Source organism: Petaurus breviceps, unplaced genomic scaffold (genome assembly GCF_028583685.1).
Source record: "Petaurus breviceps papuanus isolate PSGF00001 unplaced genomic scaffold, PetGlider_PUasm1.0 90504, whole genome shotgun sequence".
In the NCBI taxonomy this organism is placed as follows: Eukaryota; Metazoa; Chordata; class Mammalia; order Diprotodontia; family Petauridae; genus Petaurus; species Petaurus breviceps.
In genome coordinates this window covers 4,186,786-4,203,841 of record NW_027187266.1, presented here as the reverse complement: position 1 = coordinate 4,203,841, position 17,056 = coordinate 4,186,786, and the positions used below count along the sequence as shown (strand labels likewise).

The following is a 17,056-nucleotide window of genomic DNA, read 5'->3' as shown; positions in this document are numbered from 1 at the left end:
CATCTCAGGGACTGTCAATCAATAAATATTTATTAAGTGCCTAATATATGCCAAGCACTGTACTAGGTGCTAGAGATATAAAAAAAAGAGTTGAAAGATGGTTCCTGCTCTCAAGGAGCTCACTATCTAGTGGTAGAAACAACAAGCAAACAAATATGTACAAACAAGCTATGTAATGGATGAATAGGAAATGTTTAAGAGAGAGAAAGCTCTGGAGGCTGCAGAGACCAGGAAAAATCTCATGAAGAGAGCTTTACTTGAGGTGATTCTTAAAGGAAACCAGGAACTGCAAGGGAGGAGGTGAGAAGAGAGTGCATTTTAAGAGGAGAGACTTCTTGTGCAGAGCCATCAATATGGGAGAGGAAATACCTTTTGTAAAGAGCAGCAAAAAGACAGGTAGTTGTGGGCAATAAAGTTCATGGAAGGGACTAATGTAGAAAAAAGCTGGAAAGGTAGGAAGGGGCTAGATTTTAAAGATCTCTAAATGCCAAAGATGAGTTTATATTTGATCCTAAAAGACATTAGAAATCCATTAGGGTTTTTTGAGGGGTGAGGAGTGACATGGTCAGACCTGCAGTTTAGGAAAACCACTTTGGTAGGTGATTGAAGATAGGTTGGACTGGGGAGAGATGTGGGAGGGAGAACATTTAAGAGGTTATTACAGTAGTCTAGGCAATAGGAGATTACATTTAACTGATAATGGGTGTGTGATAACAAGTGAAAAAAAATACAATGGAATTTCTGAGGGAATGGTCTGGGCAGAAATAATAATGGAACCTGACAAGGTCACCAAGTGAGAGAATACAGAGAGAAAATAAAATAGCCTCCAGGGAAACATCTTGAGCTATACCTAGAATTAAGGGGGATGGCATCAATGTATTCAGTCAGTAAAAGAGGTTAAAAAGTATCACATACATATGCATGTGGAGTGTGTGAGAGTTTGTGTGTGTATGTGTATACATGTATATGTGTAGGGACTAAAGAGAAGAGTGTCACAAAAGCCCCAGCTGCCCCTGATGATATGCAAAGATCCAAATGGTTACTCACCCAAGGGAGAAAGCATTTTAAAGGAGTATGACCCCCTCATGGAAAATAAGATGATGGATACAGATTCTAGAAAGGCATCTAACCTCCTCTACTAAGGAGAATTTAATGGTGACTCTACAAACAGAGAAAAGGACTTACAGTAACCTGGAATTGTGAGTTATCACTTTCCCACATATGTACATAAATTGTGCTTCATTAAATTCATAGTGAGTACAGTCTCCTCAAGAACTTTGTGAGAACAAAGGAAGAGGATGTCCCAGTTTGGAAGGAATATTTCATATTCACTGTTGTACTATACCACCTTAGTAAATGCCTTGTGCTAAAAAACAAAACAAAAAACTAATTAAGTTTGTCTGATTATCATTCCGAAATGCACTGTAGGGGGCTCATAAATCAATAGTAAAAGCCTAGTCATTCAAGGTTATCCCCAGAATACTGATTAGGTATAGTAACTATCCTCCAGGGCTTCCAGTTATCAGTTCAAGCACTAGTTGGATGACTGACAGTCTCACATCTCCCTGGAGTTTTTCTGAGTTTGTTTTCCTTTTAAGACAACTTGATCATCCTATAAGGGCTAAGCTAGAGACTCCATTTGTATTGTCCTATTCCATACCAGGGGACCTTCAGGGAAATTTCAGATGTCCTGTGACAAGGGACCTGATAAAGAGAAATTTATACCTGGGCCTCTTGTGGGTTCAACTTATGTGTGAAAAGGAAAAGATCCTTTTTCACTGAAGACATTTGTCATACTCTGTATGTAAATGAATGGGTACATGGAGAAGATTTATCATCATGGATAAATTTTCACCCAGGATAACTTGGTTCCTCACCTGAGAAGAGTGACTTCTAGTTGGCCACAGGTCCCTGATCACTGTGGGGAGGGCCCCAAGTGCTCTGGACACCCCTTAGAGACCAGGATTTCTCTCTGGCAGGGGCAGGGAAGGGAAGAGATGCTTGATTTTTTTTTCTTTTTCTTTGCAATTCTATTGTCTTTAGATTGGGAGGGAACAGTACTGAAAGCACAAACACAGACAATCAGCAATGGAAATTTTATAATACGATACCTGTTGGTTAAGTTGTATCACCATGATTACCACGTGTTCAGAAGTATGTAAATATTAATTTCCATTTGTTTATGAATTGTTTCATATTTTTTTATGAAACGCTTAAGACAAAGTCACTGGAGATGTTAAAAAAGGATAATGCTTGAAACCTCCCCAGCCACTAGAGAACTATTCAGAATTTTGCATTGTGAACTACAGATTATTTGCTAAGGACAGCAAATGTTTAACTGGGTTGGGGGAGAGGAGAGTACAAGACGAATTTTCCATACTCTCACCTCAATTGATATAATGTAATCATTGTCAGGCATGATGAAGTTTTAAATACATAAAATACAGAGTCTCATGAGTGACAGTACTAAAAACCCAACCACTCAGTGTTACTCCCTAGAATCCTGAGCAGAAGCAGTGGACATGCTCTGGAGACCCCAACCTGGGAGCATAAGTACAAATTGGGGGGAATAGCTCAGAAGGGATAATACTGTGATCGAAAATCAAGCTTTTAGTTGGTAATGAGCATTGCCACTCATATACTCTTACAATATGCAGTTCCATATTGCCACATGAAGTATTTTAATATTCTAAATAATGAATAGAAAGGCTAATCAAAACAGATAGGAAGTCTGCTGGGAGATAAGGTACGGCCCCAATGTGATATCAAGATCCATACCAAATTAAGACCTATAGACATTGTATTTTCCCAACAACATAGTGAATAAGCAGTGTGTTGCCAAGACCTCCTTGGTATAACTGCCAACTGGACGCCTCATTTAGCTTCCCTATATGTGACTACTACTGAGCCCACTGCACATTAAGTCTCTCTGCCATTCTTCTCTATCCTCTGTTAATTCTTATTTCTCCCTTTTCATTTATGAATAAGAACCCACCTTAAGGTTTGCCCTTGAGCAGGTATATTTTAAATTCATAATCTCAATTTCCCTGACTAGTCTCCTATTATGTTCCTTATTTTATGCTTTTCAAAGATTTAACTCCTCTCCTTAATCCTATCCCACATCCATTCCCATCAGTTAATATGGGTCATTCCCTAAGGAGGTAAAGTAAAATACAAACTATATAAGCAGGATGTACAGGTTGGGAAGTACTACCATAATGTAATGCCAGGCATACAGAAATGTAGTCAGTCGGGTTCTAGAAAAAATCCCATTTATTTAACATCATTATTGAACAAGTGCCTGCCAACATGACCACATCAGGAAAGCAATGTGTGATATTTGCAAAAACTCCAGAAAATACACTGGTATTTATGCATTGGTCCTGTGTTTCCTTCATGAAATCAGCCAACTATTTATAACTATTCATATCTATGTCCTCCCAAGAACATGCCAAAATACACTTTCTACTACTACCATGAAAAATGTTATCCTAAAGGGATCAGGGAGAGGGAATAAAGTTATAGGGTAGATGTATGAGTTAAAGAAAGGAAAAAGAAAGAGCAAATAATTTGGTTTAATGTTAATCCATTTGGAACTCCATACCCAAGTTTTAGTTACCAGAAGTCCCAGAACACAATCTCAAAACACATTCACATCCTCTTCCCTGCAAGAGAAGCATTCTAACACAGCACCAGGGAATGTCCTTAGATTTGATGCTGAAAGGAGAAATTACCAATGATGCACAATATTTTTGTTCTTAAAAAAATCAAAGAATAGACAAATTTAGAAAGAATGTTACTGAACAGCTAAAAACAATAATAATATTTAACATTTATATCTTAGCTGAAGAGCTAATTCGGTATCCTCATTTTCTCTCACCTCTGACAAATGCTTGCTTCATGATTTTATAGTACTTTTCTGTACCTTACCTAAGAAAGTAGAATTAATATTACTTTCCCCTTCCCTATTTCTTATAGAGTTATACTGAAGATAAACTCAGTTTACTGAACTAATAAAATGTGTTCTTTGAGCTATTTAAATATCCATACTTCCTAAACACAAGGTAACCAAGCTACCATTAACTAGTTCAGGTAAGGACCATTTCTTTTACAAATGGATTCATTTTCACTGCTTGATCCCATAACTGTAGTTGGAAAGAAAAGAAGCAAAATGTAACAAACATAGTAAACTCATGCAACCCTTGAAATGAAAAACAGATGATTTCTAGAAATTACACTTTAATACTAAATACGTATCTTTTTAAAAGGCTTTTCTTATTTACAATAAATTGATCTCCGTCTGGATAAGCTTTTAAGTTGAAATGTGACATTTTCTATACTATTGAAAAATATATGTATCAATGTTTATTTTTCCTGAGATAAAATCACATAAAATGTGCCTAGGACACAATGGCTATCAGACATTGTACTTCAAAGAAATAAGGACATAAAACCAGCAAGAATTTTAATGAGGTTGGCCTTTTTATATTATATTTCAATTATATTTTCATGGAAATCACTGGGTTTGTCTGGATTATGAGTATATTTGGCTTTAGATAGGATTTTTACAGCCAAGTGATATATAAAGACACATGGCATTGATCATACATTGGTAGACACTAGTAAGGTCAGGACACCAGGACATCTGATAATGCTTTGGAAAAAGTACATGAAGTTTATGACTCTATGTAAAAAGTTCTACAAACCTAATAATAGCTCTGGCAACATGAGAACTAGCATCTAAGTTACAAATAATGCTTATTTAGGCAGATGTCTATATATTAGTCAACTATTCACAACTGAATCCTGTTCCATTTTCCACTGGCACTATCTGTTCAGGCTAAGTGTTTCCTTATCAGAATTGTTTCTTGTTAACTACAGGTTACTGGGTTCAAAGTTAAAAAGCAAAATGTTTCAGTCCCATATAAATGCAGCTGCTGGTATAAATAATCAGATCTTTATTTACTGATAGGATAAACTTTGAAGTGGAAAAAACAGCATTATTATAGTGATAATCTGGGCCATTGATCTTTATGAACTACAGATAGTAAATGGGATTGCATGGGAAGATAAAGTAAAGGTGCCTTCAATACAGGATTAGAAAATAAATACATATTTCAATAAGCTCATAGAATTAATCCACCTTTTAAGCAAAAAAAAAAAAAACCCAAACCAGACTTTAGGTAATGTCACACCAGTGTATTACTTGAGCTAAGTTTAAATGTTTCTAACTCCAAAATGTTTGTCACATATGCTGACTTTCCCAGACTTCATTCTAGGGCTACTATACACATATGATTTAGTAGGAAATGGATAAGTAGAGATGAAAGCAACAACCACCATCAACTCAACCCTATTAGCTTCCTCATTCCAGGTTTGTCATTTATTCCAGTTTTCTTGCTCGCTTTTTCGCACTTCATACCCACTCAGCTCACTGAACTTTCAGGTCTGCTTCAGTGTTAACCTTGTCATTGGCTCTCCTCATTGTGTCATTTGGGAAATTCTCCTAAAAAAATCACATCTAATACAAAAGTTATAGCCATGTTTCAGTGGCTATGCTGAAAAGATTCCAAGTCTTTACATATTCTATTTTCTTACCTTGGCTTCTGGGGACTATTTGCCCGAAGAGCATAAATGTAAACCTATATTCCAAAACATTTTTTTACTCCTGAAGTAAGAACGTGGCTCTGGCAATTAGGGATACTACAGAACCCTTTAGAATGCTAGTTCACTCTTGGCATAGAGGGCTAATGCTAGCTTCTTTCTCTTTCACATTAAGATCCTATCAAAATATCAAAGAATTAAAATAACAATAACAGATCATTTAAAAAATTACTATATCTGAATAACAATGAGTTTATTTTATTATGACATAGAATAATTTTCTTTAAAACATAAATTCATAGATTTAGAGTTGGAAGGGACCTTTAAGGAAGGCTAGTCTAATTTACTCATTTTACAATTGAGAAAACTAAGGCTGAGTTGTCATTTCATAGAATCATAAAATTAGAAATTTAAAGCTAGAAGAACCTTTAGAAATCATCTTGTTCAATCCCCTCATTTTATAGATGAGGAAACTGAACCTCACAGAAGTTAAGTGAATTGCCCAAGATAACACAAGTAGTGAGAGAAATAGGATTTGAATTCAGATCCTCTCATTCAAAATCTGTCCTTTCTATTGCACCATTTTGCCTCAAAAAGGATAAAAGATCTTCAAAAAGAAAAAAAAAGAAAAGGTAAAAATGAAAATTGATTTTTCCACTTCATAATTAATGAGGTAACTGTATGGGAGGCAGCAAGGTATAGTGGGAAGAGGGCTAGATTGTGATGGAGGAAAACCTAGGATTAAGAACTTCCTCTGGCACATAACTAGTTGTGTGAACACAAACAAGTTGTATTGTCCATGGTAACTGTCTGAAACTGCAAGTGTTGATTTTCATTAGCAGCAGGAGTTTTCATAAGGTGTTTCCCAGAATTATGAAATCAGGGATAAGGACCAAAAGAAAAAAATATTGTAAATAAAATTGTACATTTTTTGAGCAGGCGTGATCATTGGGTATGGGGTCCTTGACTACTGAAATACATAGTAAGCACTCAACACTTAATACTGAGTTTGATTCTCCCCTTCCAATCAAAAGTTGCCATTATAGTCTGTAGAGCATGGATGAAAGACTACTCACTCTTTAAGGAATTTGATATAGCGTAGAGGTGACAAGCACTAATGAGGACAAATACTTATCATAAAGAACTTCTAAATACTATAGCAGTTGAAAAACAAAAGCTGTCACCCCCAATTTTTATGCATAGAACAGCTGATTTGAGGGTGGAGAAGAAAGGGGCCAAAGGGCCCTATAGCAAAATTGTCAGTCATAGCTCTGGAATTTCAAGGAACTTTAGTCATTGTAATTGTTGATATATGCACAGCCCTTTGAATTTTACAAAAATACTTTACATGCATTGTTTCATATGATCTTTATACATGTGGCAGTTGATTTATGTAGGAACAAAACTCAAACCTAGGTTCTCTGTCTCCAAGTCCAATGCCTTTTTGCCCTGTGCCATAATCCCTTACCTATTCCTTTTGTAACCTTATTTGTACCTTATCACAGCTCAGCATGTTCCCAGACATAAAGTATCTTGACCCATGATAAAAGTAGAGATTATTCTCCCCTAACATTCCCATATAAATCTAGCTATCTGAGGACACACGAGCCTGATGACCCTCAGCCATCACCCATAGAATCAAACTGACCATGAGCAATATTAAATAAAAGAGCAATGGGAAGATTTTTTTTCAATATTGGTAGAGAAAAACATTTTGGGGGTTATAAATAAATCATATTTTATTAAATTCTTACTGTGTCTAAGTTAGGAGTAGGAGAAGAAAATATGATTTGACCTATGGTATATCCACAGAATGGCAAAGCCGTGTTCTAATTCAGGAGATTCCTAGTACCGTCAATATAGAGATCATATAATCCATCCCACTCATTTTACAAATGATGAAAATGAAGCCTGAGAGAGAGGAAGTGGTTTGTCCAAGGCCACATAAGTAGTAGAAGAGCCAAAAAACAAAACCAAGTCTTCTGACTCCAAACAAATTCAGACTTCTATAAGTCTCATGCTAGTCAAACTTGAATTATCCTAAAATTTCCAGGATCCAAAAGGATAATTCATATCATACTACATAACTATGAATGTCCTAAAAAGTCCTTTCCTGGGCACCCTTCTTTCTCTCCATTATCATTTTTAGTTATTTCATCAATTCCCAAAGGTTCAAATATAGAGAGGCAGTGTGGTGTGACAGATAATATCATATTTGAAGGCAGGAAGACATAAATTCAAATCCTACCTTAGTCACTTACTGGTTGTGATGGTGTAGGGAGATGAAATCATAGTAGTCTTCAAATATATGCTAGACTAGACCATCACTGAGGTCCCTTCCCATTCTGTGACTCTGGTCCCTAACCACCTACTTTAAATTTATGATCTTATCCTATATCTCCCAGATTTATACATCTTCCTTCCCTAGTCTCTCTGCTAGGCTCTCATACTGAATCACCAACAGACTGTTGGATATCTCCAAATATATATCTCATAGGCATCTTAAACCCAACACATAAATTAATTCTCTTTACTCCATCTCTTCTCCAAATGTCCCAATGTCTGTCAATAGAACTTCTCTATCCTGGCAATCACAAGATGCTGAAGCTATGGAATCATCTTTGGTTTTTTAATCTCCACCACAAATAAGAAAAAAAAGTTTTCAAGTCCTGCCAATTCTACCTCTCTATCTCTTGCACCTATCTCTTCTCTACTCAAAATCATCTCTTGTCTGCTCAATTATAAGAACCTCCTAATTTATCCTTCCTGACTTTCCTTTCTCCAACCCAAGCTCCATACAGCTGCCAATCAACATTCCAAAAGTATAGGTCTGACCATATTCCACCCCTGCTCAAGATGTTTCAATTGCCTTTCATGGAGGAAAAAAAATAAGTTTCCATTGCTTTTCATTTAAAGCCCTTTACAATCTGGCTTAAGCTTCACTTTCCAGACTCACTGCACATCACTCTCCCTCATACAGCCTACATTCCAGGCAAATTGGCCTAACTACTATTCCCCAAACTGAGCATTGGGATCTCTAGTTGAAGTGTTTTTACAGAATCTGCCCTCATTGCCATGAGATATTTCCTGAACCCTCCGCCAAACACTGGTGTTCTCCCATACACAAACTTAAATTTATTTCTATTTGCTTTGTATATATTATGTATTTACTTATCTGTGTATATGTAGGATCTTACCGACAAACCATAAACTCTTTTAGGACAAGGACTGTTGCTTTCTTTTTTATATTTTTTGCATCCCCAAAGCCTAATATGATATCTTGCATCTAGTGAGAGATTAATAAATGTGTATTGAATTGAGCCCTGTGAAATCTTTGCAAAACCAGGAGGCCAGCATTAGGAATGAAGACAAACACTACCCACTGAAAGCTGGGGAGAGCGACAAAAGGAATCATTGGCACCAACTGAGAGCATGTGCCTTGAGCTCCAGGGGTATGTAAGAAGGGAAGCTACTAGAGCTAATGCCTACACAGAGTCCTACTTAACATATTATAATAAAAGAAGAAATCTTGACAACTCTCTGAAGAAAGGCTTCTCATTGGCAGGTGCTAATTTGTTTCACTTGACATGTAAATAAACATGTTCTTTGAAGTTGATGAACTGTATTCATGGAAGAAAAATTATTGATAACATACTGATTAGTATCATGCAATGAAGTTTCAAGGCGGCACAGTGACGGGCCTGGAGTCAGAAAGACTCGTCTTCCTGAGTTCAAATCTAGCCTCAGACACTTATTAGCAGTGTCTGGGTAAGTTGGGTGAGTCATTTAAACCCTCTTTACCTCAGTTTCCTCAACTGCAAAATGAGCTGGAGAAGGAAAAGGCAAACCACTCTGGTATCTCTACAAAGAAAACCCCAAATGGAGTCATTAAGAGTTTAACATGTTTGAAATGACTGAACAACAACAATCTGTCTACAGTCTACCTTTCCAGGCTGATTTCACATTATTCTCATTCACATGTTCTACATTCCAGCCAAACTGCCCTATACACTGTTCCTCTGAACTGAACATTCCATCTGCTTCTCTGGGTCTTTGGACAAGCTGTTCCCAAGCTGGAAGACACTCCTTCCTCACCTCCACATTTCAAAAGCTCTAACTTCCCCCACTTCCCAGCTCATGTGCCACTTGTTAAAAGAAACCTTTACTGGTCTATTTCCCTAGTATTCTCCCTAGCCTCAAACCAACACATCTGCTTACAGATTGTATCTTTGCAGTAGAATGTTTAGAAATGGAAAGGGTCTTTGAGGACATCTAGTCCAATCCCTTCATTTGATGAAAGAGAAAACCAGGTCTCATTGAGAAGTTAATATCACAAATTGCTCAACATCACAAATATAGTAAATGGGAGAAGCAAGATTCTGACCTAGGTCCTTCTCACTCTTTCCATCGTGTTTCATTTCTGGGAGGGACTGTTTTTTTCTTTGTTCAGGTACTCTAACAATCTAGTACAGTGCCTTGAACATAGTAGTCTAACAAATACTTTTTGGTTTGTTGTGCATTGGATTTGATTCCAAGTGTCCCTTGGAAATCTTGGGTAAAGGTCTCTCTGAGAAAAATAATGTCTGTGCTAAAAAAATATATATAACTGAAAGAAATTTCCTTACTCTGTGATATGAACTTGTACCAACTCCACCTAAGGTTGAGTCACCCCTTCAGAGGCAGTCAGGGAGAAAGTATTCTTTGTATCTATATGCTTGTCCAATCATTTAAAAAAAATTGGACTATGGGAAAATGTATTCTGACCCATGAATCTATTCATTAATCAACAAACATTGAATAAACACCTATCTTGTGCTAGGTCCAGGGGTCACAAAAAAACAAACAAAAAATCAAATAATCCCTGCTTGTAATAACCATAAAAATTACTATGGTGCTTAATTTTTTTTAAATGTGAGTTTAGGGATGCATCATATAAGCCCATTATGCATCCCACATATCATTCAGAAAATTTGGCTAATTATTTTGGGATAACACCATGCAGTTTGAAGGATGCGATTGTAACCATTACAGTTTGGACAAGTTAGAGATCTTTAGTTATTTCAATTATTTACATCTCATCTCTTCCAACTAGATGGGAAATCCTCAAGGACAGGGATTTTCTACTTGTCACAGTACTTGGGTATCCTGTTTAAATGTAAAGAGAGAGTTGAAATGATTTCTCAAGGTTCCTTCCTTCCTTGTAATTCTATTGTGTAGGATTCTGAAGTCAAATTTCTATTTAGATTTTTATTTTCACAAGCAATTAGAGAATTTTGTTTCTGAATTAAGCCTGTAGGAACAAGATCATACTGTCACAAAAGATCCCTGGAGAAGCAAAAAGATTCCTTAGAGTTTATTGCATTTTTGAAGAATTTCCATGTTTCCATGCCCTCAGTAGGGAGATCATCAGTTCTCAAGGGGCTTCTCCAAACTCTTAAGATTTATATGCCAGATAAAATTTGTATGGGCTTAGTGGTACATTTATCCTGAACACCAAATTAGCAAAATGTAAGGTGGGGGGGTGGGAAGTGGTAAATAGAAAAGTATCATATAAATGTTAGTAATTTTATTGTATATTTGTATACAATTATATAGATTTTCAATATACTATCATATGTTATCTCATTTGACAAAATAATAATTTGATTTCATGGATAAGGTAGCTGAGGCTCAGAGAGAATTAAAGGCCAGGGTCAAAGACTAAACCCAGGCTTTTCAACCCCTAGCCCAGTATTTCTAGCTCAGTTACTACAAAACATATATGAAGTGGCCTCATCTATATTAATCCCAAAGGCCACTTTGATCCTCACCCTATCTTCAGATGGAAAAGATACAGACTAGGGTTAGTATTCTAGACTAAATAAAACACAGGGATGAACAAGGTAGCTCTCTGACTTGGCCATTCACGATCCAGAAAACACCCATAAATCAGTTCTGGATCCACAGAGAATTCTGGTTTGTTCCATGGCAAGTGAGTTCTCCACTGGGACCCAAAATGGAATGAAATGTCACCCAGTGAACTAATGGAGAGGTAGGGTTAATAATAACCAAGACCTCCCATCAGAACTGAAAAGGCATGTGTGTGCTCGCTAGGCAAGGTTTTAAAATTGTGCATCCTCTGGGTTGCTGTCCACTACAAGCTTTTGGACTTCTGGTAAAATACAGTAAGCCACAGCAATAAAAATTTTCTGACCTCAGAAATATGTGCACTTGTAAAAAGCAACACTTTAAAATGCCTTGAATTGTAACCCCTCTATGCATTGAACTCTAAGTAAAGTACCTTGCTTACCCTTAGTCTCAATTTTGACTAGTTTACCTTTCTTTTTACTATTATTCTAATTTATTTTTGTGGTAGCATGCAAATCAAATAAGAAAGGAACGAGATTTCGCATAAAGTATGTGGTTATGAGAAAAACAGGGTAAAGGAATTCATAGTTCACACTAGGACTCATCTTATTTTAGGCTGCTATACCTCTGTTACAGGTGTCTCCTTTGTATTGCTCTGTAGTTCCGATTACATTAATTCTTTGTCAAGTGGGACTAAATGTGAATAAAAGTTACTATAGGACAATATTAGTTTTATTGATGGACTTGTTGACACAGAGAAACTATCTGCTAGATTCTTTGAACATGTTGATTAGATTCTAAATTATTTTATGTACCCCACACCCTAAAAAAAGTCCTGTTCCATCAGGATAGGGGAGTTGAAAGGATATGACAGTTTTTATTCTTTGCCTGTTGCCTTTGATAATTGACAAGGAAACCGTTAAATATAGTGTCTTCTCTTCATACTTTCAACTGCACAAAATATAGAAACAAATATACTGGATTAAGTAACTGGATTTTCTACCTGGACCATCTAAATTGTTTTCACACAGAAGAAAAATGGCATAAGAAGATTAAAAGGGAAATGTCCTGAAGGATAATAGGCTATAATTTGTTGAGTGGAAAACATTTTCAACAAGAAGGGTACCCAATTGTCCTATAATTACTCCTGATTAAGAGGTGCCTCAATCATTTGGACTTAAATCTCCCTCAACCCTGGAAGTCTCATGTTTATCATAATGAATAATTCATGCCAATATATTCTAAATGAAATCAAGGATGTAGTATTAATAAAAATTAATTACCTATTCTCAGTCCAAACATTCCCTCAATATTGTGTGTGTATTTGTTTAATTTATACCTCTTGAGGACCAATGTCATATTTAGATTCTTAGGTGAAAAACTCTCAGTGCCCTGTGGGGCCCTGAAATTATGACAATTCTCATCTACATTCTTCCCTTGCCCTATTGTCTCCCCTAACATGCAGAGCCCCTAGACACTGCAGGGTAAAACTTCACAGCAGGGTCTTCTCAAGCTATTGCCTTAAAAGCCATGGAAGCTCTAGAAGATTAGCAAGCAGCACCTGCCAAGCCATTGACTCTTCCCCCTAGTCAATCTACAAAATGTCACTTTATTTCTCTATGCTCCCTCTCCACCATTAGCTTTTCTCTGGAGCCCCTACTTTCAAGAAGACAGAGACCTAAGTTTGGGAGCAAACAACCTGTGGTGTGAGCCCATAATGTCTGGTGTCAGATCACTTAAATGGGTACAATGCAGCAGCTTGCCATTCTCGGATTAATAACTCAGAGCACCAAATGGTCATTTTCTGGAGAAATGATGGAGGACTTGGGAGTTTGCGTTTGTAGGAGGAAAAAGAAGCTTCCTTCTCCCAGTGCACATGAAGGACACTTTTATACCTGGTCAGAAGTACCACAACACATCACTTTTCAAACTATAACGACCTGTCAAGGCAATGTAAACCTTGTCATAAGTATTAGCATGGCAATTTTTAAAAATCCTCCTCTCTTTGCTTTCTGCTCTTAAGAATGTAACATACTAAACATTGACATACAGACAGACAGACACACACACACACACACACACACACACACACACTGCCTGGAGTAATTTCTGCCCTTTTACTGCCTGTGCAGTTTCCAACATGTGTACTTTCTGGCACCCTTATCGATTCACTCTGCCCATTGCATAACGAGTGTTTCTTCCCACCTTCCCCACCCCCACAACCCCCTCCCCCGCCAAGAAAGGGCAACAGCAGAGAACTCAACAAACAGACGGAAGAGGCTACTTACATCATCCCATTTGACAAATTTGATGCCTTTCTTCAGGTTGTCAGAGACACTGACAGGTTTGAGTTGCAAAGCGTGAACTCCTGGCTGTGCCCCGGCCATTTACACACATGGAGGCTTCCCAGCAGAGGAGAAAAGACGATCCGAGAAGGGGAGAGAAGTGGGATGAGACAGGGAGGGGGTGGGATTGGGGTTTGGATTGGTTTGGGAAAGGGGGGGGGTTCTTTTGGCTTTCCCCCCACCCTTCCTCTCTTTTTCCTCCTTTCCGTTCACCGAGGGGAAGGTGGCTCAGTGCAGGAGTGCGGAACAGGCGGGGAAGCGTGGGTCCATGCCCTCCGTGGAAAGTGGTGTCAGGCGCCCGTCGGGGAGCAGCAGTAGATGCCGAGAAGACAAGGGCGAGCAAGCACGGAAGAGCAAGGAACGAACCGGGCACTGAGGCTTGGCCAGCGGACCAGGAGGGACGGGGCGCGAGGGAGCCAGCTGTAACCGTAGCTGCTGAGGCTGCTGCTGCTGCTGCTGCTGCTGCTGCTGCTGCTGCTGCTCCTGCTGCCGCCGCTGCTGCCGCTGCCGCCTGCTCGGGCTCGACTGGGGCTCAGGCTCCTGCTCCTCCTCCGCTGCCTCCTCCGCGACCGCCGCGGATCTGAAGAGCACCATTCAGCACATCCTATATACACAGAGGGAGTGGAGTGAGCGAGTGACACACGCTCCTGGCGTCCCCCTCCCACACCACTCTCCTTCTCCCCCCTCCCCTCCCTTCTACACTCGCTGGCTCTGTCCCTCCTTTCCCTTGCCTTTCCCTGAGCCCAACTTTCTCCGCTGGGTCAGGAGAATGGAAGGAAGCAGGGGCGCAGCGGCACCTTCCGGTCTCAGAACACCACTACAACGAGACACTTTCTCCTTGGAAGAGACTCAGTGAGCATGCCTGGCTACCTTTCAGGGGCTAGAGGCTTGGATGTGAGGGTTGAATTTCTCTGGGCTCGTTGGAAAACTGAGCGAGGTGAGGAAGTGGGGAGACCGGCTAAGGAGGACTGGGGCTTATTTTTTTCCAGATGGTTAACCCCCAATCAGACTGAGGAAGAGGGACGTAGGTTTTTGGTGGAGATAATCCCGTATCCCCAAACGCGAAAATAGTGCTGGTGCTGAAGTAGAACACACTGAAGCCTGCTGCACAATAGACAGTCAGTTATTACTGGCAGAGAAGATAGAAAGCCTGGAGAAATGAATTCGATAAATCTCCTTAAGCTGATCTGCACCCCTGGACACCTTATCCTTAGCTTTGTGTCCGAATACACGCCTTAGATTAGTATTTAGCACAAGAGAAAGTGGTAAATTTTGTTTGCAGGAAGATAAAAGGACAGTCCTGGGGGGGGGGGGGAACTGGTTTCAATACGTGTATATAAATGTCATCTTCCAAGCAAGTGAATGTTTTTTGTTTGTGATTTTGTAGTTATTTAATAAAGAAAAGAACAGAAGGAAATTTAGGCAATGTAAAAACAAAAGCTACCAAATAAAATTAAATTTTTAAAAGAAAATTTTAAAGCTGTTGTACAGGGGGAAAATTCTTCTCTCAAGACTTAAGATTGTGAGTTTCCCATAACGCTGGAAATGCTATGTTGATAAAATATTTTAACATTCTTAGAGTGGTAGAGAGGGAAAATTGCAGAATTTGAAAGTATAAGACCCGAGTTCTAATGTTGACTCTCTACTTAGCTCCTGTGTGACTTTAAGCAAGTCAGTTAATCCTCTTGGTCTTCAATTTCCTCAAATGTACATCTAGAGACTTGGACTAGATAACCTTCTAACTCGAAATCCTTTATGCAATTTAGGAACAAAATTGCCTTATTTTTTTAAATTTGTTTCTCCTAGAATCTTGTTCCTTGCTATACTTGGAAAACTACAACCTACCACTTTTCAAACCGTCCTCATCATAAACCCAGGCATAAGCACCTCATAAAGATAATGGAAATTCACTCCTATCTTTTAATTTTGCAAAGTAATTTCCTCAAAACAGCCCCTCAGGTAGCAGTTACAAATGCTAGGAAAGATGAAAAAACAACCTCAGAGAAGGGAATTATCTTAGCCAAGTCACACAATAAGTAAAAATCAAAAACGGGATTTGAATCTCATCTCTCTTGAACCTAAGTCCAGACCATGTCCACTTTTACCCTATATAAAACTCTTTCTTTTCTGTTATCAGATATGAAAGAATCTTTTTAGAGATCAGCTTTCTATATAAAACTGTCCTTAAATATGAGAGTTTGTTTTTGTTTTTTCTCATGTGGGCCTATCATTTCCTTGGAACTGAGAACTCCTAGTGAGAAAATTCCCTCTACCAAATGTAGATTACTGAGAGGGAACTGTGGAGCTAAATTATTTGCCCAGGATCACACAGTCAGTACTGGAAGAGGCAAACAGCTTTAGGCAGGACCCAAGTCTTCTGGACTACAAAACTACTCCTCTGTCATGCTGCCTCTCCAGTTGCGATCCTGGCTTCCTGGAAAAACAAACAAATCCCTCCCCCCCCCCCAAAAAAAAAAAAAAAAAAAACCAAAACACCTTTGCTCAGGGTTCACTTCTATTTGTCAATTTAACAATTAATGAATAGCCTATTTGTTAATTACCTACCGAAACACCTCCTCCCCCATCTGTTCTGTTCCAGACACATATAGTACATTCTAAGGAGTCAATTTGATATTCTAAAAGAAGTGTTGGATTCCGAGTCTGGAGAAACTGGGTTTCAAATCTTGATCTCTAAAATTTAGCATGTGACCATGAACAAGTCATTTAATGACCTCTGTAAAAATTTTAAAGTCTGTAAAATGGTAATAATAATATCTGTAATACTTATCTCACCAAGTTGTTTCAAGGATCAAATAAGATAATCTATAAATAAGGTAATGTATATGTTAAAGGTGATGTATAAATGTCAATATTGCTATGATGTACTTCTAGCAGCATGTCCATTTGTGAATTACTGGATAAGGAACTCACATTTAGCTAATGGTTGCAAATAGTATAAAAATTGTAATCAGCTAGGTGTCATAGTGCATATAAAAAATGCTGAACACTCAGAAAGACCTGAGTTCAAATCCTGCCTCAAACACTTATTTGCTGTGGGATCCTAGGCAAGTCACTTAACCTGTTTCCTCATATGTAAAAGGAGAATAATAGTAGTATCTGCTTCCCATAGTCGTTATAAGGATAAAATGAGAGATCAAACCTTAAAGACTTATCTAAGTGCCAGATTATTATTGTTGTTATTAAGCTGACTCTTAGCCTTTCAGCATTATGACCTTCTTCAACCCACCTCCGGAAAGAGT

General features: G+C 38.3%; 1 protein-coding gene across 1 annotated transcript in view; it reads right to left on the bottom strand.

The window, feature by feature from the left end:
• LOC138141882 (probable serine/threonine-protein kinase DDB_G0281745) overlaps positions 1–15,068 on the bottom strand; it is a 44,148-nt gene extending 29,080 nt beyond the window's left edge. The window contains exon 1 of the mRNA XM_069062768.1: positions 13,740–15,068. Within this exon, the coding sequence (XP_068918869.1) occupies positions 14,025–14,390 (366 nt within the window). The 5' untranslated portion in view covers positions 14,391–15,068 and the 3' untranslated portion in view covers positions 13,740–14,024. The remainder of the gene's footprint in view (positions 1–13,739) is intronic.
• Positions 15,069–17,056: the final 1,988 nt, after the last annotated feature.